Here is a 27333-nt window from a genome sequence, read left to right as displayed (position 1 = left end):
ATGAAATTGGAATTGAAAAGTCAAGGTGACACTACCAGCACCAATATTGAATTTTTCTGAATGATACCCAGCCCTAGCAACTGGGTAGCTTAGCTTAGCATAAAGACTGGAAACAGTGGGAAACAGCTAGCCTAACACATAGCAGTGGGACTGAAGAATATTATCTAAATCGCAGGATGGCCAAGTGCAATATGCAAATGGCAGGAGCTACACGTCATGTTATCTAGATGTAAGGAAAAAGAAAAAGGAAAAACTCATGATTCAGATCATGGGTTTGAGTCACGGATCGGATCATTTTTTGGATCAGCCGGCTCTGATGAAGCGGTTTCTCTCCGTCTGCAGTCGGCACCACAGTAATGATAATTATAATCAGGACCAGACAAGATTGCAAAGATTTCAGATAAATGTGCAAAGTCAGCATAAATGTGCATTAATATCTCTACATCCACTCTGCCTTTTATTTACCCGTTGCCATGGTGAATCATAGTTACGGAGCTCCGTTCATAAAGTACTTCCTGCATCAAACTGCTCATAAGAAGGTCTGTGGATTATCTTGTGAAACTGGGTCATGGTTTTTCAAAGAGATGCTGGTTTTGAGCTCTTTAAATGTATTTTTTGGTGCCATTTAGTTCCATTATATTGGAGAGAAGGTGGACATATCTACAGCTGATATCTCCAAAACTCTGCAACTCACACAAACAAACAAACAAACAAAGAAAAAAAAAAAAATCAAGATTGATAAACAGAACTACAGGACAGGGCCAAAATATGTATTTTTGATTTTGGGGTGTACTGTCCCTTTAAGTTACAAAAGGTTGAGAACTCAGCAAAAAAATTAATAAGCTTACTTCCCAAAATGTCGCACTATTTCTTTACACATCTCTGTGTGAATGAAAACTTTTCCCACTTTATAAATGGATCTGCCACAGATCAATAAATGAGCTCAGATTTGTTCAGCAGGTGATCGGATGCAGTTTTTCAGCAGGATGACACTGATTTGTTTATAATTAATAAAATAAAAGCAGATGAAACTGTCTTATAAATTATTTCTGTATAAATTCATACATTCAATGCAGCTTTACATACTTGCGTGTTATTTTATGATGGTGTCCATCACTGTGAACACGAGGTTGTCATGGTAACAGTGTCAGAAGTCATCAAGTCATTGTGCGTTTAGTGTGAAGGTTACTCTTGATAACAGGTCTGATATGTTGATATATTGAGGAAAAAAACACATCAATGCAAAACGTTAGAGGTGAAAAGGTAAAGCCGGCGCCGACGGGCAGGTTAGATCCGTGGGTGGAGGTCGAGGTGTAAACAACATGTTACTGTTTCCCTGAGAAAGCTTCCAGATCGAATGCCGTGTCCAGTAAACGCTGCAGCTCTGTCAGGTGGGTGTGTTTGTTCCCGGTGGCCGGAGCTGCTGCAGGCTCGCGACCAGCGTACCTGCAGACATGAATGCACAGAAATGAGCAAACAACAATCGTCAGCAGCAGCAGAGACGCTGAAATGGTTTTTGTGGTAGCGAGACGCTCACCAGACGGGGCGGGTGCGGTTGATGGTGGTGCGGATGCGGGGTTTGACGTAGTCGTAGTAGCCCTGGTTCTTGTGCTCCTCCTGACACCACACCAGGTCAGCATCCGGGTAACGATCAGCCTCCGCTTTCACCAGGTCGAAGGGGAACGGTGAGAGCTGGAAACACAGAAAATCTGATGTTGAGAGAACTTTGATTTGTGGAATAATCATGCTTTTTTGGAACTACATCTCCCAGAATTCTGGGGCTACTGGGGATATAGTAATGTATAGGTTTGTTGCCTTCTTTGGCAACAAGTACCAGCGAGTTCCTTTCCGCTGGGGATATCTGGTCTCATCTCGATATAATATCTTTATATTTCCCCGCCCTCGCCTCTAACATGCTCTCAAACGGTACCAGCATGGTGTTTTCAGCTGTGGACACCGTCTCTTAAGGAGAAAACATAGTTGTAAAACTGACCATGCTCTGTGTGTGTTCACCTGCAGACCTTCCTTCTCCGCAGGTAATTTTTTACCCTCTGTTCATCCACAGCACCAACACTCCGACCTCACCTGTTCGATGCGAACAACAGCCACGGCGTCGTCCATCTGTCTGTTGTTGCGTTCACGGGTCAGTTCGTAGTAGATCTTGCCGGTGCAGAAAATGATTCTCTTCACCTTCTCTGGCCCGGCAGCTGCAGGCCCGTCGTCTGAGATTAAACGCTTGAAGTGGCTGCCTGCAGGATGAAAAATACAAAATCTCAATCACACAAAGAGAAACTATTTCAGAAGAGTTGAATTTCCTGCCTTTCGTTTACTCACCTGGCAGCATGTCATCAAAGCTGGACTTGGCCTCAGGATGGCGCAAAAGCGACTTGGGAGTAAACACTATGAGCTACAGAGAGAGGATAAAGAGAGAGAACAGAGCAGTTCAGTGACCTGAAACCTGTGTTAAGTCCTGTTTCACGACGCGTCGTCACTTACAGGCTTCCTGAAGGGCTGCAGGATCTGTCTGCGCAGGACGTGGAAGTAGTTTGCAGGAGTGGAGCAGTTGACGACGATCCAGTTACAGTCGTACAGCTGACGCATGGCAAAGTCCTCTGACAGTTTCTGACAGGAAAAGAAGGGATGAAAATTAGAATATGCACCTCTGCAGACATGCAGCATTAGAAGACAACCATTTAATCACAACTATTATTCTTATCCATCCATTTTCTTCCGCTTTCATCTGGATATTATTCTTAGTCTTAGATAATCACGTTCAAACTTCTGGAACTTAAGCTTACGTTTTTCTAGCCTACATTTTGCCATGTTTCCACTCCATGACACAGCTGGATTGGCTTGACTCTATGTGACCCTCTTTTCTGGTTTTCTCTTGTCAAAGGTGGTGGATAGTACCTGGTATTTATTTTCTGAATCAGCTCAGTCGAGGTTCAAAGCAAACTGAGCCGATACTTAGAGTGAAAAACACTGTAGACCACTGACTGATCAGCAAAATCAGAACTTATAAGGAACAACGTGATGTTTAAAGGAAACTGTCATGTCTGGATAATGTATTTGTTTTCCTTCACGACTGTTTCTCACTCAAACTCACAGGGAAAACATCTGGATCATCGTTGCACATCTGGAGAAACCTTTCAGGGCGGGCAGACGAGTGCTCTGGACCCTGAGAGAAGGAGGAAAAAAAAGGAAAACCAGTCAGAGTTTAGTTAAGTACTGGTTAGAAGGTGGCGGTGCAGCTTCATGAGATGATTCACAGATACATGCAGAATGCGGCGGATCAGGTTTCTCAGTTTCTTACCATCCCCTCCATGCCATGAGGAAGCAGCAGCACGATGCCGTTCTGTCGGACCCACTTGGCCTGACCGGAGCTGATGAACTGGTCGATGATGCACTGGGCCGTGTTATGAAAGTCTCCGAACTGGGCCTCCCACAGAACCAACGCGTTGGGACTGGCCATGGCAAAGCCCAATTCAAAACCTGCACACAGACGAGGAGAAACCAGAGCAGGTTCAGTGACATCAGAGAACGTTTTTGAAGCATTTCTTTAGTTTGACTCAGACATCATTCGACTGTCTCATGAAAGAGACATCTGTGGAATCAACATTTTACCTGCAAAGGACGAGAAGAATCACTATTTATATTAATTTATAATTCTCACTTGGTTGCAACTGAGGCTTTCCTACAATTTTAAATTTTAAAAGCCTCTCATCCTTCATTCAGGGATCTTTTATTACCTGCTGTCAGGTGTATTGGCCGTATATCTGCACATGCAGGTTTATGAAGTCTCTGTCCGGGTGAACATCCTCACTTATTCTGTCCTTTAACCCTCTCCTCTCGCTGCAGTCATCGATTGCCCCTCACTGTGGCGAGCTGTTTTTTTTTTCTTTGAAGTCATTTTCATATCGAGACATTTCTTCTTTATTTCAGTGACAGTCCGACCCGCAGGTAACACTTCACTGACAGCACTAGTTTTTCCAGTTTCTTTGCTTCAGCAGGTCTTTTAAATTCCACTGCTGATGCTGTTAAAATGACAGATTTTCCTTCATGGATCTCTGAAAGCAGAACGTCAAACTCTGAACTCATAAAGTTCTTCTTTTTTCTCTTTGATTCCATTTTCATGAATGAACTCTTCCTGACATACGGGACAGGAATTTATTAATTATGCTAATTTACAGGTCTCATGCATGTGCACTCAAATAAACACAGGTTACAGTGTTCAGTGTTTGCTGAATCTGACATGGCGTGTTCATACGAGCCCTTCGTAGGAAAAAAAAAGTGTGAGAAATTTAAGATAAGTATACGAAAATGATCTTGCATGAGGCTCAAAGTGACCATCTTTGTGTGTATGTTTCTCACCTAGTACTCCATATTCAGACAGAGAGCTGTTGCAGACGGTGTAAGGAGCCTGATCAGGAGAGATGTGGTTCATCGGGATGCAGATCCTCTTATCAACGTTCTGGTCGTGAAGAACGTGATGTCGATGGCTGTGAAGAAAAGCAAAGAAAAGAAAATTAGAAAAAAAAAACTGTGTGAGAATCATCATGGAAGACATTTCCTTTATTAAAAATCATTTTGTGGCACGCAGTGTGCTGGAAATAATCCTCAGATGTTCTGGTCCATGTTGCTGCAGATTTGTTTGTTTTTTTCAGTATTTCAAAGATTGAAAATCTGAGGAGATCAGCTGATCAACAACCAAAACAAAAACAAAACATAAAATGCCTCCATGCAGCTCGTCTGGTGTAATCCAAGTCTCCTAAAATCCCGATGTGCCGTTCACCTGGGCACGCATACTGTCACACCACACACACACAGTTCAGACGGTGTGCATGTGCACGTGACCGTGGCTCCAAGCTAAAGATCTAAAAGAAGATTCAGGCTAAAAACATGGTCTTTCAAATCAACTTGGCATATCGGGGCTTTGGGAGACTTGGATTACACCAGACGAGCAGCATGGAGACATTTTATGTTTTCTTTCAATTATTGTTTGAAAACTGGTCACCATTCATCTCCACTGTTTTGGGAGATTCTGCAACACTGTGTTTTGCAAACTAAAAAATTTAAACCTGACCTTCAACCGCCTGAGGGTAAGAGGTAAGAGATTTTCAAGAGGAAAATGTCACTTTTAGACAAACCTTTGGACACGTTAACAAAATGGTAAATAAGTGAATTTCCCCGTCATGTTACCTGAACGTTCCCCTCTCAACATCCTGTCCACTGAGGCGTACGTGGATCCCGTCTTTGAGCAGAGAGCCGAAGGCCATGTACTCCCCGAGAGCCCAGTCACACACTCGCTGACTCACCATGTTCACACGGCCCTTCAGGATACGACTCAAACCTAAAACGTGGACACGGCAGAAACGCAGGTTTGAAGTGACAGAAGTGTTCAGAGGATATTGATTAAAACAAGAGGAGAGCGGACAGTACCTCCGTGTATGGTGAAGTCCTCCAAAGGGACAGAGGCAGCGATGTTTCCGATGTGGCTGAGATCTGCTTCACTGATACCAGTCGAGGGGCAGCTCATAGTTTTGGGCTGTCCCTCCAGCGTGAAGAAGCCTGCAGACAAACACACAGACATTACGCTGCCATGTATGCAAGAAATGAATAGATATGATTTATTTAACACTCATGGGTCAGAAAATCAGGCTCCTACCAGGCCACGGTGAGTCCAGCCAGTGTTTGATGTGAAGGATCTTCTCATCTTTGGAGCGAGCGTACGCCTCCTCACAGATTTTGTCATACTGAGCTATTTCCTCCTGAAAGACAAACATGGATGGGAGTTTAGCACCTAAATAATGATAAAGAAGAGTCAAGAGTCATGCTAACAGCTCTGTGAGCCACGGGTCTGCAAACTTTACTATCAAAAGAAAAAGAGAAAATCGCTCTGGAGCTGCAATTATTAAAGCTAGGGTAGGCAACATTGTTTTGGTCACTGAGAAATAATTTCACAATAACCTTTCAGCATATAGTAAATCAAGTGGTCTGAGACAGAACTAGACTTCTGCGCTGGCTCATTTTCAGCATTTAGAGAATCTAGCCTGTGACGGTAGACTTAAACCAATCGCAGGTCTTCTCAGACCGGGCGTTCCTATTGGCTGTTCTACTAGTGCTGTTGTGTGTGCACGTTCCTTCGGTGAGACCCTGAGGAAACTGCTGCAGGAAAAAATGCTATAAAACTGAATTGTCATAAAGAGAAATCTAAAGAGTCCAGCTAATGAGCAACATGCTCAGCCCAGGAGTTTCTCAGCTCACTCGGTTACTTCTTGACTTCCCCTTCAATTGCGTTCATTCACGTCTATCGCAGGGCTACTGCAAAGTAGCCACTGTCAGTCTCGTGTATAACTTATTACTTGGCCACCAACAGTGACCAGACAGGGTTTGACAGCCTTTAAATTTTGACCACTTTTCAGCACAGGCAGGAGGTGTTTTGCACATGGCACCTCATTCATCTGCCTTCAAAATGTCTCATCTTCAGTGTACAGGCAAACTACATTTCTGAGGCCAAAAGTCATCAATTATTCTGTCTCGCTCCTGCTGAAGACAACAAAAGAGTTTCCTGCTGACAGAAAAGTGAGCAGTTTTTCCATTTGCACCTCACTCTTTAAAAAGCACTTTTGTTTTCTTTGTGTCTTTGTGTTCTATCACCATTTCTTTCAGATTGTTGAGACGCTCCATTATGTCTCACAGAGCAGAGACGTCCGTCAGCAACAGCTTCTCCCTCGCTGACAATTAAACCTGTGTTTTTCTTCACTTATCTTTCAGAATCAATAAAGTTTTCTTCCTTTTGCATAAAATACTGTCTCTAAACAGAAATCGGTGATCTCAGGGTAAAAAAAAAAGCTTCTTTGTGATGCTACATGCAGAATTTTGCAGACATCCTCATTCATGTTAAGGTCAGATCACAGACTGAGACATAATAAATCCAGTCTTGAATTTTAAATATGACTTTTACATATTTTGCCACAACTTGCATGTTTGATGTGCAGAATCTACAGCAGTGCAGACTGCTTTACCTCGTACTCTTGCGGCGTGATGACTCCCTCAGCGATGACTTTTTCTGCAAACTTTGTCAGGACGCCCTTCTGCTTCTTGATCTGCTTGTACATCAGCGGCTGAGTGAACATGGGCTCATCCATCTCATTGTGGCCGTTACGTCTGTAACACACCTGAATGTCAAGAGTAAAAGAGTGAAAGTTGAGTATCTCTGTTTTCTGCAACTCCAGTACAGTTCAGAAGCAGAGACTGTATGTTTTATTCTACATTTATTTGATTTTATTTGATTAATAAGCACTGTCGTTGGTAAGAGAAGTAGAGATGTAGAGAAGTAGAGAAACTACAAAATCGAAATAAATTTGGCCATTTTTCTTAAGAAATTACTCAAGCCGATGAATTGATTATCAAAATAGTTGCCGATTAATTTAACAATCAATTAATCATTGCAGCTCTACATAAAATGCATTTAGATAAAAAATAAAAAGGTTCCTCCATACTTACCAGGTCTACGACCACGTCTTTATGGAAAGTGTTCCTCCACTCAGCTGCGACCTTACACACATACATCACGGCCTCGGGGTCGTCCGCGTTGACGTGGAAGATGGGAGCGTTGACGACCCGGGCGACGTCCGTGGGATAAGGAGACGAACGAGCCATCCTGGGATCAGTGGTGAAACCGATCTGTGTTGACGAGAGCATTACATTATTTATCATTAATTTAACAGCTGTTTTCAGTAAACGACACAGATTCTCCATCACTGTGATAAATGTTCCAGCATATTAAAACTGAAGTGTGTCATCGTTCAGAGTTTTGAAACAAAGGAGACGACGAACTGACACAGCAACAGAGAAACTAAATACACAAGAATGAATGATATTCCAATCACAGCCTCATGCGTACCTGGTTGTTGACCACCACATGTATGGTGCCATGTGTGGTGTAGGACGGCAGGTCAGACAGGTGGAACGTCTCGTACACGATACCCTGGCCTGCGAACGCAGCATCGCCGTGAAGCAGAATAGACATCACCTGTGAAATCATTCATCAGGTTACAAACACGTTTGGAACACAAGAAAAGTTTTTTTTTTCCCACATGCTGACTGAGCGTACCCTCTTGCCCTCCGTGTCTCCACAGTAGAACTGCTCAGCTTTGGTCTTTCCCTGAACCACCGGGTCCACTGCCTCCAGGTGGGACGGGTTCGCCATGAGTGACATGGTGATGTAGCGGTCGCTGACGCGGTTCATCCTCCTGTGATACATCCCCAGGTGATATTTCACATCACCAGAACCCTGAGAACAGAGCATCAGGCGGTAAAGATGTGTGTAACTTAACTCTCTTTCATTATTTTAAATGGAGTATCTTTACGTTTTGGCCTGTTGGTCAAAACATACAACTTAAATGACATGTCTCAAGTCTTTATGGTAAATATGAAGCTACCTTCAGGACAGTTAGCAATTAGCTTAGCTTAGAGACTGGGAATGGAAACAACTAGCCTGGCTCTGTTAAAAAAAAAAATTCTGACATTTTATACAAGTAATCAACAATCTAAAAAAAATAATCAACCGATTGCTGCTTGCAGCCTTAAAACCTCTGAAAGCGACTAAAACCAAAATTTATTTAAACCTCGTCTGCAGCCTCCAGTTTAGAGTCAAACTGGCAGAAGATCTGGTCCAGCTCCTTCCGGATCACGTTAGCCAGCACATTCAACCTGCCTCTGAAGACGGAGGAAAACACAGGCAGGAACATTCAGGTGTAAAAGAAGAAGAACAAACACAACATAAAAATGATTACAAGAATAAATAAATGAAATAACATTTTAAAAAAGGGTGATCAAAACTAAACTTAAATTCTGCCAAGTTTGCAAGCAAGTTTAATAATAAATTCAGAAAATAATTCAGAAAATAGTCTTTATTTTCTTTTGTTATTCACCCGTCCTCCCGGTGTGCACTTTATCCCCAAACTGAACTGAACTTCCTGTTCGTGTTAGAATCAGGCTGAACTTCTCTCTGATCTGAGGTCGTCTGACGTGAAGTTTTCCTGATTTATTGGCTGAACAATCAGCGATCTGGATGTCGGACAGTCGGTTTGATTTCTGGCATGTTTTGATCTGAAGTTTGAGCAGTTTTAATGGTTCGATTTCCCTGCTGCTGTCAGAAGATCTGTTATGAACTGAGGCAGCTTGTTTTAATATTACTGCAGTTATATTTTACATCCCTGTAATATCAGTACAAGTTAAATTTTCACTATAAAACTTCAGGGATTTTTTTTTAATTAAAATCTTTAGCTGACTTAAAGAAATGCTGCACTTTTTGTTTTAAGATAAAGTTTAAAAATTATATTTTAATTTAACCAGGCATTTCAAGTTTCGTGGATAGATGGAAAGTTGTGGACCCGAACAGGCAAGTAGTAAAAAAGAATTAAACTACTAAAATATTTTGACAAACAAAAGTAATTCTTCATGCAAAATGGTATGATGTTGTTTTCAGCCCCTCAAATAAGAAGATTTCCTACTTTTCTTCATTTATTATCATATTACACCAAATTAAATTTAACTTATCATCACCCTGGACTTGGAAAAAAATGAAAAGAACAGTTTTTGATCCACCAAGTGAATAAAAACATTGAACTCTGTCACACCTGTTTGACATCTTATGGTCAAAGATGTAATGACGGTGTTTACCTGTGAGGCATCCCCATGATCACGCTCTCCACGCCGCTCTGACTCGACATGTCGATGATGGTCTTGAGGGCCGGGATGAGCGACTCGCAGCCTTCCAGTCCGAATCTCTTCTCTGAGGACCACTTCCTCTGGAGGAACTCCTCGAACCTGTGAACAGGTGGTGGTGCTGCTGCGTCACACTGTGGCTCAGAGCATCTATCAAAACCCCACCAGACTGACAGAAACCGCCGCCGCCCCCACCCTCCGGCGGCTTCTTTACATGCTTTTCCAGTAAATGACTGAGGCCTGTTGAGGAATGTGAAGGAACTCAGACAGACCTTGTGGATCGGATCATCCTGCCCAACAGAGTCCTCTTCTCCTCCAGACTGAACTGCATGATTCCTGGTGTCTCAAACTTCTGTCTGATCCACTGGCACTGCTCCACGTCGTTAATGAACATAAACTCCACGCCGATGTGCTGACAGTACGCCATCTAGAGGAGCGAGCCAAAAATCAGGATGTGCTGAATGTCCGAACAAAGTTTAAAGAGTCTAAACTCCTGTTAAATCAGTATTTAGTTGTCCATCCAAACATTTTAAGAGAAAAGTCACAGATCCAGGACTTATTTTAGATTCATCATTAGCCTCCTTACACTCACAGAATGGTTTGGACTTGATTTTAAGATATTATTGATAACTTTCAAGGCTCTTCATGGCTGCGCTCCTTGTAACTTGACATCCTTGGGCAGAAATCCTTCATCTTTTTCCAGATTTTAACTTCTTTATAAACCTCTACATGACCCCGGCACATTCATTTATCCGTGTAAGAAGAAACCTCAGCTCTCTTTGTTCCTGTTTTTACGCCCCTGAACTGTGGAACACCTTGCATTTTAATCTTAGAGCATCAAACTCAAAGTTAAAGACATCTTTTCAGTCTGGCCTGTAATTTGGGGGAATCCCCCATCATCAGGTCTAAAGGTTTTTAATTATATTCCAGTTTTCATCTCCTGCCAGGTGTAAGGCTGGAGGGGACCACGTGTTTAGTCGTGTTTGTGTGTTGGACTGAACTGATGCTGTGTGAGTGTTGGACTATGAAACTAGAAGACCTCAGGCATCCATTAGTGAGAATCACGTCATGTGAGCTTGTTGGGAAAGGAGCTAAATAATGCTGCAAACCTCGGCTAAATTTCAGCGAGGGAAAAACTGGCATGACCATTTTCACCGGAGTGTCCCTTTTACAGACTTTGTGCTTATCTCATGCAGTTCGGGACAAAAACATGTACGTGCAGTAAATGTGTTATTTTTTGGCTATTTTAAAATGTTATGCGGTATTGGAATACATAAATTGGGTATGATTGGAAAGCTGAGACCACAGCCACAACTTCCACCGCGACATGCAAACTCCGCTGTCTGAATAGGCAACATTAAATTCAAAACACTTCAGGCTGCATCTCTAGATGAAATGTGCTACACAAATAGTCGTTTTTATTAAAGGATTGTGGGTTTCTTTTGACCCATTTTAAAGTATTATACCTCAAGGCGGCGAATAATCTCTCTGAGAGGCAGAACGCTCTCATTGCCTCCGATGAAAGTGGTGGTGGGGAGCCGGAACACTTTGTCCAAGTCAGACTCAGCCAGCCCGTAGAAACCTGTTGTGAGGACACGGACACGAAGAAAAGCCCGCCAGACAAGCACAGGCAAGACAAGCCAGGTTAATGTGGGCGTCGGGGGTGGGGGGGCGGGGGGGGACAGAAGAGGACAGGAGAGATAAAAGAAGGGTAAAGGAGACACCACTAAATTCAAGATTTCCTGGAATTTGTGATCCCTGCTGCTGTATTTTCATCTTCATCGTTTTAACTCCCTGAGCAGCTGTCTAATCTGGCAGATCAGATTTAGTCCAAAATGCTGCATCCAGACACTTGGAACCCTTTCAAAAAGTCTGACTTAGAACCCAACATAAGGGGTTATACCAAGAAGCATCTGTGAAAGGTTTCACCTAGAACCTCCTGTGAGAGGTTCTACAGAGAACCCATATGTGGTGCAATGGTTACACCTAGAACCCTCTCTGGAGGTTCTACCCAGAACTTTTCTACCTTTTTAAGGGTGCCAACAAGAATTCAAGGAGGAGGTTCTATTGAGAACTGAGAAGGGTTTTATCTGGAATCCAGCCAGGGTTTTCAACTGAGAACAACACAGGGAGTTCTAATGAGAACCATTTTATATTATGGTACAAAGAACCTTTGACAAAGCCTTTATCAAAGAGTTCTTCAAGGATTTCAACAATCTTTGAAGAACTCTTTCTTCTATAAAAGGTTCTTCTGAGTCTTACAAAGAACCCTTGACAAACGCTTTCATCCAAATAGGGTTCTTCAGAAGCAAATTGTTCTGAGTAGAACCTGAACCCTTCAGAAAGAACCTTCATTTCTAAGAGTGCAGCCTATGAAACATATAAAGAGCTACATAACTCAGATGCTTACTTTATAGTAGATCGATTAAATTTTACATGATTAATCAAATTCTTATTGACCGATTAATTGATCATTGATTAACTGTTATCATGCCTAGTCGGAGGCATTATCCAATCAGCAGCAACGTGTAAATAAACCCTTCTGCATTAAAAAGACTTGACAACGCTCCTTCAGACAGACATTATGTAATTGTTTTCACAGACTGACTAATCCTCCTCTTTACAAGTAAAATGAACTTTGTGTATAAAATTAGTCACGTAGCCCCTTTAAGGGACCTTTTGGCATTGAATTTTAGCTCTAATTATATCTTTTAATCTCCTTAATGAGACCAAAACTCTCTTGTGGTCACTACAGAACCAGAACTGAACTGATTACAGTCTGAAAATAGTTGAGCTGTCTTCATCAGGACCCCGAGGCTCTGGACTAACCTGCCAAACAAGATCATACAAGTTCTTTGTCCTCCTTTAAAACACGCTGTCATCGTCTTTTTGTTTTATTGCTCTACTTTGATTATTTGTTGTGGTTTTCCTTTTCCAGGTGTCTTTGTTACCGTCCCATTTAGCTTACAATACATTTCACCACTTATATAAGTAATCAGTGAATACAAATCATTATTATTACATCATTAAAAAATGTAGTAATGCTTTATTTTACAGGCCTGTAATTTACTAAGAAATTTCTGGGTTGTTTCCTGGAAAGAATCAGGTAATTTGGTATTAATTACACAGAAAATAGATTAGTTTAATGTCTTATCTTTGCATGCTCGGCTGACCTGCAATGCACTCTGTAGATTATGACAGAAATTAACTGATTGCAAGTATACAATTTAAACACATCTCTATTTTTCTTGTAACTAGTAACAAATTACATTCTCCTTTCCAAGATACTTCACAGAAAATAAATGGGAATTTCTCAGGAGATTTTAATCCTTTTCTCAATTTATTACAAGTAAGATTGTGAGCTATGAACTGACAGAAAATAGTGCAAAATGTATGCTATAAATTCCTTAAAGGGATAGATGGATGTTTTTAAGTGCACATTTAAAATGCTATTTATTTTTTTAGATAAAGGTGTAAATACAGTTTCTCTGCTGGTACTCCAAACACGCTTCAAATAATGCAAACTAATCAATTCAGTGCCTTTAAATTGCTCTTTTTTGTTGGCAAACAGTCTAAAACCATCATTTACTATCACAGAGATAAAGAGAAGCTAAACCCAATGAACATTTTGCAGGTTTATTGTTAAAAAAAAAAAAAAAGAAAACATCAAGGACTACTTGATTATTTTACTGGCCAACTCATTATTTAAAATATCCAAAGCTTCTTTTGAGGTGTACAAATGAAGCTTTGAATCTTACTAAATCAACTTTCAGTTTTGAAATATAAATGTAATTGATGGTGCTGTCACACTGATACCAGACCACCCTGTTAAAACAGGCGCGTGCCTCCATTTGTGTGCAGGAAGAAAGAGAGTAAAATATGAAAATGTAGTTTTTGGTTGCTGTATTTTATTAGATAAAATCTTGTGGTGAATTTTGCAATAATTTTTGGCTTTTGGACTTTACAGCACACTCTGGACTTATTGGAAATGTTTGGATCAATCGAGTCGGAAAAAATAACAACAACATTACCCTATTTTTTTTCCACTAAATATTTGACTTTCTGTGGCTTTGTGAGTTTATGTTAGCAAATGTTGTCTGGACTGTTCTAACACCAAGAATTCTTAAATTGTGCAGATTTTCCTTCATAATAAACCAAACAGTGTGTTAGAAAAGGACAGAATGAGAAGCAGCTGATGTGTTTGTGGCTGAAAGCGAACAGGACTGATGGGTTAGATTAGCTGGTCAAACGTTGAGTCTGTACTTTGTTTATTTATTTAATATTTGAGTTAACTGTATAAGAAAAGCTGCTGGGAGCTCTCTGCAATTTTTAATGCCTTTAAATGAATCTTTAAAATTCTGTGTTGGTTTCATAATAATCGCTCAAAACCAGCTCTAAATGAGGGTAAAGTAAATTTAAGTTACCTGGAAAACAAAGAGAAATGCAAGGTTTTGTTTTTGGAACTATGAGCACATTTTTAGTAAAACTATCAAAAATATCATGCCATAAAATCGCTCATCAACTATATAAAATTGTCTGACTCTCTTTGGCTTCGTGAGTTTATTTTTTATAAATTTTGCCTGGACTTTTCTAAAACCAGGAGTTCTTAAATTGTGTAGATTTTCTGCTCATAACAAACCACACTTTATGTTAGAAAAGACACAGTGAGAAGCAGCTGATGTGTTTGCAGCTGAAAGCAAACTACAAAAAACAAACAGGGCAGGACTGATGGGTTAGATTAGCTGGTCAAATGTTGGGTCTGTACTCTGAGGAGGAGCGGTCGGAGACATCATGTGTTTATCTAAAGCACGTGATGTTCTGGTTGCACCAAACAGAGATAAGACAATATGGGGAAACAGTAGAGGGGAGGAGGGGGAGGGTTGTATCTATGACTGTGTTTGTACGTCTCTGTCAGCAAATTAGTGCAGGGTGCTGAGGACGGGGCGCTTTCAATCCAATATGGCTGAGTCAGCTCTCTGCTACGTAACATTAGGGATCTTTAGACTTTCCTCCCCCTCTGCAAGCCGCCTCGGCAATGCAAAAAAAAACACAATTTGTTTTCTTTGATGGTTCAAAGTAGAATCACAATGCAGTGCTAATCAAGTAATGTCTGCTTGCTATCTAATCACAGTAACATTTTAATGAAGCGGGCGCCGATAAGCCTTGATAAGTCCTCTTTGACCCCACTGGCTGCTGGGCAAAGGTAAGCCAACACACACACACACCTCCTTTGCAAGCAGTACCACCCAATACACTGTGTAAGCCCTGAGAGGAGGCGAAAGCCAAACACAGAGGAGACCAGTGAACACAACATCACACCTCAGAAAATGGTTTTAAATTTAACCTCAGCAGGAACACCACGCACAGAAAGCAGCCTATTACAGCTTTTAATGATTAAGGGATAGTCCGGATCATTTGAGGTACTTATCAACAGTCGGTGTTTTACCTACTGGTCAGCACACGCCCCAGTTTGGAGAAGCAGAGAGGAGAACCAGGATGGAAGCAGAGTAATCTACTGCTGTGAACGGGGTCAGCCACAAAAGATGTTTTAGCCACTTAAATAAAGAATATTAAGGGCTTCACCTAAAATGTCTAACACTCTTTCACAACAGTCAGAGGTGCAAAAACAGAGGATTGGTCGCTTAGCAACGTAAGTAAAACTTTCCTTTAAAGGGACAGTTCACCCAAAAATGAAAATTCAGTCATTATCTGCTCAACCTCATGCTGATTGAGGGTCAGGTTTATTTTCTTAGTCTGTAAAACACTGCTGGAGTCTAAAAATGCCTGCATACTGCTCATCTGGTGTAATCAAGTCTCCTAAAGTCCCGACATGCTATTTGCACACTGTCACACCACACACACACAGTTCACACAGTGTGCATCTGCACCTGAATGTGGCTCCAAGCTAAGCAGCTACACTGACGATTCAGGCTAAAAACATGGTGTAAATAACACTTTTTTTTAGGCAGCTTAGCATGTCAGGGCTTTAGGAGACTTGGATTACGCCAGACGAGCAGCATTTTATGTTTTTATTCTGTTGCTTTTTTACATTTGAAAACTGGTCCTTCTGTAATGCTGTTTTCCTGTGAAACTCCAGCAGTGTTTTGCAGACTAACAAAATAAACCCAACCTCCCATCAGCATGAAGGTGAGCAGATAATGACTGAATTTTCATTTTTGGATGAACTATCACTTTTTCTCAAAACTGGAGGCACATCAAAGCCTTCTATAGAGGCTAAAACACTGACTACTGATAAGCATCTAACGCAACCCTTTAAATAATCCAAACTATCCCTTTAATTCACAGAACAACATTGGATGTAGGTCAAAGGAGTTATTTCCCACTAAAAGAGCAAAGAGCAGGGTTGGAGGTTTGAGGTTGGAGGTTTGGGGTTGGAGGTTTGGGGTTCTCGTCCTACCTCCGGCGGTCAGATCGCACAGACGTTCTTTATAATGAGAGAACTCTGGAGGCATGGAGAGACACAAACACACACACACTGCAGGTTAAGAATCACACAGAGCTTCTCATTTATTCTTTTAGGGCTGATTTGGACCCCGACACCGACCTATTGTTCAACCTCCTGTGAACCTCAGCGCCACCGGGACAAAGCAGAACACGGTGAAACTGAACAATACCGCTATTAACTGTGGAAACATCCTATTACAGCTCATAACAATCACCTGCTTTTGAGCTCAGAGGCCCAACCTTTTCATTAGGCACAATGACAGTTTGCTGCGGGCGTGCACAACGCACCACAGCAAACACACACAAACACACACACACTTTCCAATTTGTTCTAACTTTGCATTATTGTGACAAAACTAACAGGTCCATGTTTAGGTAACACACTAATGGACCAGAGTAAACAGTTTCCAAAACAGACAACTGAAGTCAAACAAACAAGATATTAATTATAAAATACATAAAATATACAGATTAATTATACTAAAAGTTGTGTGTTAATAACCATAAAGCATGCTGTCTTATCTTGTTTGCTCAGCAGCTTTAACTTGCTGGACAGTACGTGCTGATAAGAACAAGAGGATGCACATGTCACAGACCATGCCTGAAGCATGAATAAAAATTAAACAGAGTCTGCAGTCATACTTGTGGCTCTGTGAAGCTGCACAACAGCACTTTCAGCTAAATGCTAACATCGGCATGCTAACATGCTCACAAACTCTCCGTCAATCTCAAACTAACAACCATAAATCACGTTGTCTTATCTTATGTCCACACATATGGACTTAAGTTCTGTTAAGGACAACAGGAGTGAAATGAGACATTAAATGGATAGTTTGTTTTTTTTTAAGTGGGGTTGTATGAGGTTACTTATTACCTACAGTCACATATTCCAGTTCTGCTCCATTACGTCGCAGCAGTGAAGCTTGTGGTTTCTCCCTCTACAGATTAATAAGTTAAGTGTAGCGCTGCAACTAATGATTATTTTCATGGTCAATTAATCTGTCAATTATTTTCTGGTGTATAAAATGTCAGAAAATGGTGTAAAAGGTCAATCAGTGTTTCCCAAAACTGAAGGTGAGGTCTTGAAAACAAAACGAAGCGACTTGCTCACTTTACTTTGATTTAGGAAGGTCAACTATTACAATAAGTAGTCCATGGGGGCTGGGGTATATCCAATTTGATTTTCATCCTGTTTGTGTCAAGCCAGAGACCATATAGAAGCATGACAGTGCATTTCAGTTTAAGTGTACACTATATTTATAATATTTTCACTGCTTTACCTCGCTGTCAGACAGACTTTTCAGATGGAAAACCACTGTTATAAAAACCAAATGTCACTCTCTCCAAACCAACCAGACTGGTTTTGCAAAAACTGTAATTTTACTTTGTATCTTTGTGTGACTTCGGGCAATCTAAACTAAACTTTCAAAGCGCAGAAGTCACAAACAAATTAACCATTTGGGGCAGCAACTCCTGTGTTCTTGTGAGGTAAAATTACTTATTTTGTCAGAGGAGTTTGGTTGGTTTGGAGAGAGGGAAATCTGGCTTATATAACTGCATTTTCCAATTGTAAAAGGCAGTCTCAGAGCTCTGTAAACTGCTGAAAATATTCTTAGTATTGCTATAAACATTGCTTAACTTACTACACCAGAACTCCTGCTGCTTCTCCAAGCTGGAGGCGTGTCAACCGCCATCTACTGTAGGTAACACACTGACTGTGGATAAGTACCTCATACAACCACACTTAAAATAATCTGAACTATCCCTTTAAGGTGGGATGCAAGTGCTTTGCAAGATTATCTCCTGCTTGCTTGAGGTCAGCTCCAGCTGAGCCACGTGGTGACAGTAAGGGTGAGTCGATGGAGGTAAACAAAAGAGGTGAGAGGCCGGGTGTGGACTCAAGGTAAGGATGCAGGAGTTGATGGGTGTGTCACATGAACAAAGAAAATAAAAGAAGGGGTAAAAAGAAACCAAAGAGATCAAGATTCAAAAACAAAATGACAGGGAGATGGAAGAACAGGACCAGAGAGAAAAACGAGCAGGTTTATGTTTCTCACCAACGTTCTGGAAACCGACGGTGCACGGAGCATCGTCAAAGTCCACACAGCTGATGTCCAGAGGGTCCAACTTCGCTATGTGATGTCCCCGAACCTACGAACACGACAACACAGGTCAGTTAATGTGAATTTAACAACTGATTAATCGTTGCAGCTCTAAAATCAACCAGGACGGAATTGTTTGAGATTGCCACCTTAAAACAAATTTCATCATCAGCCCGTTAATTAAATAAGTACATTTTTGATACCCTATAATGTCAGTTATTAATTTAATGGATTATTTGTCAAATAAACCAAACCAGAAATACCCTCCATAAACACAAACAGACCGAAAACACTAGGTTGCACATCTGTAACTTGACAGTCTCTACACCATTGTCCTTTTAATCAATCATACTCAATTTTTCCCTCCAGTAAACTACACAGACAGTCTGTTGTCGGCTTGCTGTTTGTTCTTCATTATCACGTCACTGTAGGATATCTTGTGAGATAACAGAGGCCTGAAGATAAATGTGGTCACACTATCATACAATTTGTTCAGGATCATTATGTCCTCAAACTCAGTCAATGTTGGTATTTTACCTGATATGCTCGTATGAGTGACTGCACAGCTAGATGATCCTCCACCAGCTTCTCCACATTGGGTTGAGCCCCCACGAGTGCCTGGACGCCAGCCAATCCCTGAGAAGTCCCACTGAAGGGCGGCGGGCTCTGGTAGGCCGCACCAGGCGGCGCCCCGGCATTAGCGTTGCGGAAAAATATATCCCAGGACTGTGAAGAGAGAGAATGACATAAGAAAAATTAATCAGCATGTTCAAACATTTTTGTATTTACTATATACTACTACACATGTCATACTTGTTATATTCTTCTTCAGTGTGTCCTCACAGCTCCTGCTAAAGTAATGCAGGGTCATAACAGGTCAAATGTTCTGTTACTTAAAGGGCAATTCCATCCATGTTCTTTTACAGGTTTTTTCAAGTGAAAACAAGCAAAAAGCAGTGATGGACTTCAGCACCGATGCCCTCATACCTCCTCCCTAAAAATCTATATCAGGTCAGTTGTTCACAAGCATGGATAGGGTGAGGTTCACCACTTTGTGAAAAACTGCAAATAGTCCAACAGTTTAAGAACAACATTTGTCAACACAAAACTGCAAGAATTCAGAGGTTTCACCATCTACAATCCATAATATCATTAAAAATTCAGAGAATCCAGAGAAATCTCTGAAAACCAACACTGAATGTCTGTGACCTTTGACCCCTCAGGCAGCACTGCATTAAAACCCCACATCATTGTATAACGGATACTTGTCAGTAAACACAGTTTGTTGCTGCATCTACAAATGCAAGTTAAGACCCTACCATGCAAAGAGAAAGACATATATCAACAACATCCACAAACACCGCAGACTTCTCTGGACCGGAGCTCATCTGAGATGGACTGACGAATGAGAAGGAATTTCACTTTCAAAACTTCAACAATTAAATGTCCTCAATTCCTAAATGCATGCTCCTGTCCCAACCTTTGTTTTTTGGGAAAGATTTTGCAGGCATCATATTCAGAATGACTGTATATTTACAAAAAACAATAAAGTTAATCAGTTTGAACATTTAACAGCTTGTCTTTAGTTTAAAAGGTTTTGCAAATCATTGCATTCTGTTTTTATTTTTGTTTACACAACTTTTTGGAGTTGGGGTTTGTAATAGCTGCTGAGAAATTCCTGTCTGGACCAAAGTGGTGGACTGACTGACACCTCAACTTGGCCATGGCTTAACACACACACACACACACACACACACACACACACACACACACACACACACACACACACACACACACACACACACACACACACACGTGTTTGACCTTGCATCTACGTTACTAACCAGAGAGCAGAGTAATTGGTTTACTGCTACTGTGAGAGGATTTACAGGAAGCTTCTTCACATCCGCCTCTGTAGTGGGATATCAGCTTACAGGTGAAGTGTGACATAACGTAGTAACCACGACACCGTAACACTTGAGGATATTAACACGCCAGCAGAGCACAAAAACAGACCAGCAGACAATGACTGCAGGATGTCTGTTACTACAAACAGTCCATACAGACCTGATCAAACCCTTATAAGCTGGCATTAGAGTCACATTAATTCAGTCTGGCATCTATAACAACATGCCAACCCTCAAACTGTCCAACACAATGTCTGTCTGAACATTTTTTATGAATGCGAACGCCTGTGTCCAAGGGTCCAGGTTAATCCACTTAATGGTGTTTACCAGCTTATTGATTGTAAATCTGAGGTTGCTCTACTTGGCCCTCGAAAAGCAAAGTTTAACGTTCTAGATAAGCCTGGCATCCTGGCATTTACTCAGCATTTTTGGACGTCATTTGGACGCTTTGTTTGTAAATGCTGGTTGAATTCAAAAGACCTATTCAGTGTTTTAGAAATAGGTCATTTCTGACTTGGAGAAACTGAAGTCATTCAAGTCATCTTCTGGCTGTGGCTAATCGTGGGTAGAAACTTGATTTGTTCCTTTTAACATAGTCACAGTTGTAACTTTGTGCTATGAAGTCTTACAGACTTAGCAGAGCAATCGTGGCGCTGGGTCAGAGCTCGGGGTGTCATGATGCTCCAAATGCGCAATTTCACATGACTTTCCATTTTTGGTTTAAACGTTCTTTTATTCTACACTGAGAGCAAATCAAATTCTTCTTTAATAGTAGGTGGGGTGGAGAGTAGGGTTAGGCAGCATCTATTTTTTACATACCTTCATACATTCCTGACATTTCAATGAGGTATGACAGTATTTGCATGAAAAAAAGTCATTGTAGCATATGTGACATTGTCTAGCTTACAATGCTTTGTGCCTAACATGCAACTTGCTTATTTCAGTCAGACAACTCATGTTTAAGAATGTTTACTGCAGAACATAGTTAGAGTTTGGCGTCTAGGCTCAGACCTCATCACTCCTCACAGATTATGTTTATGTAGAGATATGGAGGCGTGATGAACACAGATCTTGGACCCCCCGTTGGAGCCTGCAGGTGGACGCTGGGTTGGTGGTGGGACTGAATGAACAGGCAGTCTCGCTGTTGCAAGGCAGCGATGGCACTGACAGGCAGAGGTGCAGAAGGGTGCGTTTGGTTTGTACTACAGAGAGTGAGGCGTGTCACGTGTGACTGCAGTGCAGCTCGAGTTGACTGCGTGAACCAGCTTGCAGGCATCACTACATTAAGGTAAGTACTATTCAAGTGTACTTAAATACTTAAAGCCCATAGAATAATGAATATAGAAAATAAACAAACATATTTGACTGAATATAAGTGATTTACAGATGTATAACATCCTATTGGATTCTGCAGACTTAAAAAAAATCTTCATTTGGTACAGATTCCTGCAAAAAAAAGTCACACCATAGTCATTTTAACATTTTCCAATCAAAATAAAAACAGTGATGTGATATTATGTTCCTTTAACATTTTTTTTTCTTGATGCTTTTTGATGAATGGGCCTGCTTGTATCTTTTGCCTTTCCTTGTGAAATATTTAATTCGCCGGAAACAGTTCCACTCGGGCTGCACAATATGGTACAGAAAAAAGTCATACTGCAATTATTTTGACTGAAACTGCATTTGCCATGATCCGTAACAAACAAAACATGTTTTCTTTCATCTGATTTTTTTGGGAAGAGCATCTCTGTACCACTACAGAACTTCATTCATGCTGTATTCTCACATTTTTTTTATTCTGGTTCTGCACTTGGCCATACTGCAATTTCAGTAATATTGCAATTAATCGCACAGCCCTAATTTCCACTCATCATTTTTTGCGATTTGAGAAGTTTAAAGCACAAAAACAGCTTTCCATTTTGATGACCCCATAAGCTCACAGTTACTTTGGTTTGTTTTCCAACCCCCACATGCGCGGATCTCACAAAGACGTTGCTTGGAAACACATCTCTATCACAAGTATTACAAACAGTAGTTGAGGATAAGCTGGTATTTGTTGTCTGGATCTCTCAGCTGTTGAACTCTCAAACTCAGAATCCTCTTTTAAATCCCTCCACAAAACTCATCTTTATCTCAGGGCTTAGTCTCCACCGATTTTAATGATTGTTATTTTGTTTTGATGATCTCGTTTTACTCACATCGTTGTTTTCCTGTGACACACTCTGTAAAACTGTGGGAAAAGTGCTATATAAATATTTTTCTTATCACGGTACAAGTCACAGATGTTCCAGTGCGAGAACAAGTTGCAGCAGTGAGTATTTCTAGCAGATGTACTGGTTGTTATGTTTGTACTATTTACATGCTGTGATCATTATTTCTGTTCATACTGGCTGCAAAGCGACCCCTTCCTAACAGGTCTGCAGTGGTAGAGATGGGGGACAAAATCCACAGTCCTTGTCATGTGTAAAAATACCTTGGTCCTAAGTTCAGTTAAAGCTAATATGATACTTCAGGGACCAGTTGTACCAACAGGACTTTCACCTGGTCTTAAGCTGAGTTGGTCTTATTAACTTGGCATTCTAAGTCCAACCTAATAGTTATACCGGTTGCAACATCCAGGCTTCAGCCTTCTTCTTGCTAAGACTGGGACTAAATCTTACACCTAGTTAGTTATTATCTGAACAGTCTTTTGTTATTTCTCTCAAAGTCGACTGTTCCTTCTTGACTGTGTTTTCCTGTGCTGACTGCACAGCTCTCATCATTTTCTTACCTCAATACAAGATGAAACTGCCTTTTCTTTATCTTTGTTCCTCTGTGACGTTTGCGAAAATTAGAAATGATCAACCACAAATCAGCAAGACAGTTGAATATTATTAACAGTGTCCTGGCAATGCCCGCTGCTAGGACACAGCCTTGTGCAGCAGTTTTGTGGGCACTGACATTACTGTGCATCGCTAAGACCAGGCGTAGTTAAGACTAGGTTTAAGTCTAGTTGATACAAACAATGTAAACTCCATTCTAGTGACTGGTTTTAACTAAGGTTGACTTAGCAGTTAAGACCAGGCTTAGTAAAGACCAGCTGATGCAGCCCACTCAATCAACAGTATATCTTCCAAAGTTACAGTCTTCTTAGTACAATTTTTCCTTTGTTTCCATGGACACTGTAGCAGGGATACTGGGCCTCATGCAAGAACTTAGGGATGGGAAATATACATATATATTATATCGGATCGCAATACTTGGATATCATTATATCGTGATATGGCCTGAATTTTGTCTTTTCCTGATTTTTAAGGCTGCACTACAATAAAATGATGTAGTTTCTGAACATGACTGTTTTAGCTGTTCAGTTAATTTTTTTTTACCCACTGAATACTTATATTTGTGATTATTTATCAAAAAAAAATCTAATTGGGTTAATATTTTGTGCGGGTTTATGTTTTATGTTTCATCAATCCTACACAAATAAACTTCCTCCACTGTATTGTGTTTGTGATGGATATTTGTAACCTGATACATCAGATGGTTTGTTACACAAAACCATGTGGGAAGTCGTCTTCCGTAACTGTTTGGAAAAGGGCAGGCACTTCTCTATTAAAACTGCTTAATGATTCCTTTGGAAACATAATTCCGTTTCTCAATACCCAACCCTAATCAGCTGAGAGTTGTGGTTTAGCACAGAACGTGTTTTGCATATGGTTGGGAGCACGCGCCTGAAGGCATTTTCAGCACGCACCGCAGGACCGACATCAAACGCAAACACAAGCACGTATGTTACCTTGTGCACATTCCTGGGATTCTCCAGCCATGCATAGTACATCTCCTCCACATAGTTAGAGCTCGTGCCATTAAGAAAAGGCTCAGCAGCCACAGAAGTGTTCTGGCGCCTCACGGGCTGAAACGTCCTTAAGCCCCCTTCGATGGCCAACAGTCTGGGCTGTGATAGGCTCTGGGCTGTCTGTGCAGCCGTTAAAGGCCGAAGCCTTGCCACTGTAGTCCTTAAGCGGTGCATGGCTGCAGATCAGCCACAGTTAGCTCCTCTCTGCTGTCACTTCCTGCTGGTCTCCCTTCAGACTCCTCAGCAGCTGTCCAGTCTCACTCCTCCTGTCTGGGTGAACCGGTGAGGCTGGCTCCTCCGCACCTCCAGCTCCTCTGGATCCTGTTGAGTGGAAATGTCAAAACTGTCCATCAGCATAACAAATCTTTGTTACTGTCAGCAAACCCCACAGTAAAACCAAAACCAACAATGTGTTAGTCTGTCATTCAATACCGTCAGACTTCCCAATCCAGTCTGTGGCACCCAAGCCCATTGGTTCCAACTGAAGATGTCTGATTTATTATCATTCTTTTTTGAAAGGCTCAGTAATTTCCTTTAACAGCTGGGTTTTGTAATTTTTAGTAAATATTATGTTTCTTAGAGGTGGGTTAATGCACATTTTGGTGCTTTAATAATATTCCCAGCAGCAGGATGGTTTATTTGATTTGATAAGTTGTGAAAATAATCACCAGATTAATTGATAATGAAAATAATTGTTAGCTGCAAACCCGTATTGAAAAAGAATTAATACTTTAACAACAACAAACTTAAATGAATTTTACTTTCATTTTTTAAAATGGCTCATTAACTTCCTTAAACAGCTGGGCATTGTAGTTTTTAGCAAACACGAGGTCAGTGTGGACCTATCTTACAGCTAGTGATCAATCTGGCAATAATATCTTCACTAACTTTTAATCATATTGCAATTTCAGTATCAGTAAATAAAATAGATGTTACAGTAGATATTTCTCAAAATTGTTCAGCCCTAGTTTTAAGTAAAGTTCTGGTGTCATGACAGCTCTAGTTTATTGTAATGAAGCAACATGTGACCCATGTCACAATACTTGTTAGAAGCAGAATCAATTCACTGCTGGCTTTGGTGTTTTCAGTGGATTTATTGACAAAGAAAAATATAGAATATCACCAGCTGTATTCTTTACTGATGACAAATGGCCCTCAGTGCTGTAACTTTATCTTAGAACTTCTCAGTACGTCCAGATCAGATGATAAACCACAGTACAGTTCAGTACAGCAGGCACTGTACATCCTAAATATAGCTAGACTGCCACCATAAAAGTTCATAACCATAAAATATGGGTACAGTGCACCCTAAAACCCACCCCCCAATATAACCACACACACAGTTATTTCCATCACTTAAAGGGTAAAGTTCACCCAAAATCCAAAAACACAAATTGTCCCTCTTATATGTTGCTATTTATCAATCTATTTATGATTGTTGTGTGTTTTTTTAATGATTTTATACATACATTTGGATTGGAAAGGTTAGATTAACAGGGTTTGGGTTAGACGTGTTGTGATTAAAGGGACAGTTCACCCAAAAATTAAAATTCAGTCATTACCTACTCACCCTGATGCCAACTGAGTGTCGGGTTTATTTTGTTAGTCCACAAAACACTGCTGGATTTTTTACAGGGAAAAAAAACATAAAATGCCCCCATACTGCTTGTCTGGTGTAATCCAAGTCTCCTAAAGTCCTGACATGCCATTTGCACACCGTCATAACACACACACAGTTCAGACAGTGTGCACGTAAACATGGCTCCAAGCTAAATCTACAGTGAAGAGTCAGGCTAAAAACATGGTGTAAATAACATTCTTTAGTCAATTTGGCATGTCTGGGCTTGAGGAGACGTGGATAACACCAGACGAGCAGTATGGAGGCATTTTATGATTTTATTCTGTGGTTTTTGTACAGCTGAATTCTGGTCACCATTCACTTCCATTGTTTGGGAGTTTCTGCAGCACTGTTTTCCTGTGAAAACAAACTAAACTCAACTTTTTTCATTTTGGGGGGAACTATACCTTAAAGGTTAAGTTGGTCTCCAGAGAATGAATCCAAGTCAATGAAATGTCCATTTAAAGGGACATCCCAAAATCAAAAATAGATGTTATTACACACAGTATAGTGCTCCCTCTAAGATAGCAAATCATATCATAATTGCAATATCAGCCAGAATAATCACACTTAGATATATTTTCAAAAACATTCAGCCCTTACTTGAATAGTTTTTTGTTTGTTTCAGTGAAAATAAAAATTGCAGGGCTGTAACTAACGATTATTTTCATAGTCATTTAATCTGTTGATTATTTTTTCGATTTCATCTATTAGTTGCTTGTTTTAAAATGTCAGAAAATTGTGAAAAATGTTCACAAATGTCTATTTTTACTCACAAACCAAAGATAATGATTACTGTCAGTGAGGAGTAAAGAAACCAGAAAATATTCACATTTAAGAAACTGAAATCTGAGAATTTTGACTTTTTTCTCTTAAAAATGTACTCAAACCAATAAATGATAAATACATAGAATATAATGATAAATATATAAAATGATAAAAACCGATAAACATTGGTGACTAATTTAATAATCGATTAAACATTGCAGCTCTAGAAAACTGTAACACAAAAATGATTACCCCCACTACTTGTATTGCATATTGCAATTGTCAGTCAAAATAATCACAATATGACTTAACATATTGTGCAGCCAAACTCTTAACCTAACCTTTCCAATCCAAATGTAACACATTTACAGACAAAAACAGCTGACCAAAGTGCTTTAAAATAAAAATACAACAAAAACTTTACGAACAGCACGGTAAAAACGACATAAACAGGTAAACATACAAGCAACGTTTACCTTAACCCAAGCTTTAAGTCGTTAAATTTAATGATTAACGTTTAAGAGATTTAGATTGTGTCCTTTTGTGTCCGGTTTGAACAGATTTACGTCCTCGCAACATTTACAGTATATTCATTTACGCCAACCTTTCCGCGCTCGAGCGCACACAAATTCACGTGCAGGGCTCCCACACAAGCTTTCTGTCAGTTCAGATAAACTCACTTCTTCTCTACGCAGTTAAACACTTTACATAAAACTTTAGCTTTAGTTAACGTTTTGTTTTTTGAAGTTCGTTACCTTTCCCGTCGTCTTGAGTGCGCTCGTGCTGCTTTCTCCACAGCCTCTCGTGCAGTAAGTGAGGAGCACCGTCCTGTCCTGAGCGCGAGCTGCTGGATGCGGTCTCTGTGTGTGTGTGTGTGTGTGTGTGTGTGTGTGCGCGTGTGTG

General features: G+C 40.6%; 1 protein-coding gene across 2 annotated transcripts; it reads right to left on the bottom strand.

The window, feature by feature from the left end:
* Positions 1-974: 974 nt before the first annotated feature.
* On the bottom strand, positions 975-27333 carry ogdhb (oxoglutarate dehydrogenase b). Of its 2 annotated transcripts, XM_084745397.1 has the most exons (24): positions 27186-27333; positions 23985-24365; positions 18837-19025; positions 18255-18348; positions 16151-16195; positions 11199-11314; positions 10005-10159; positions 9688-9834; positions 8631-8721; positions 8117-8296; positions 7907-8035; positions 7507-7686; positions 7026-7178; positions 5666-5768; positions 5440-5568; positions 5200-5350; positions 4372-4499; positions 3314-3492; positions 3107-3178; positions 2497-2622; positions 2335-2407; positions 2086-2249; positions 1538-1692; positions 975-1446 (listed from the first exon to the last, which is right to left on the bottom strand). In XM_084745397.1, exons 2-24 carry the CDS (start codon positions 24216-24218, stop codon positions 1326-1328), a joined length of 3114 nt encoding a protein of 1037 aa, XP_084601523.1. In that variant the 5' UTR covers positions 24219-24365; positions 27186-27333; the 3' UTR covers positions 975-1325. The 2 variants fall into 2 exon arrangements, with proteins under 2 accessions (XP_084601523.1, XP_084601524.1); XM_084745398.1 differs by lacking the exon at positions 16151-16195.

This window comes from Lutjanus erythropterus, chromosome 20 (genome assembly GCF_056507025.1).
Source record: "Lutjanus erythropterus isolate fLutEry1 chromosome 20, fLutEry1.hap2, whole genome shotgun sequence".
NCBI lineage: Eukaryota > Metazoa > Chordata > Actinopteri > Lutjaniformes > Lutjanidae > Lutjanus > Lutjanus erythropterus.
The sequence above is the reverse complement of the archived record's forward strand: the minus strand, read 5'-3'. Positions and strand labels throughout refer to the sequence as shown.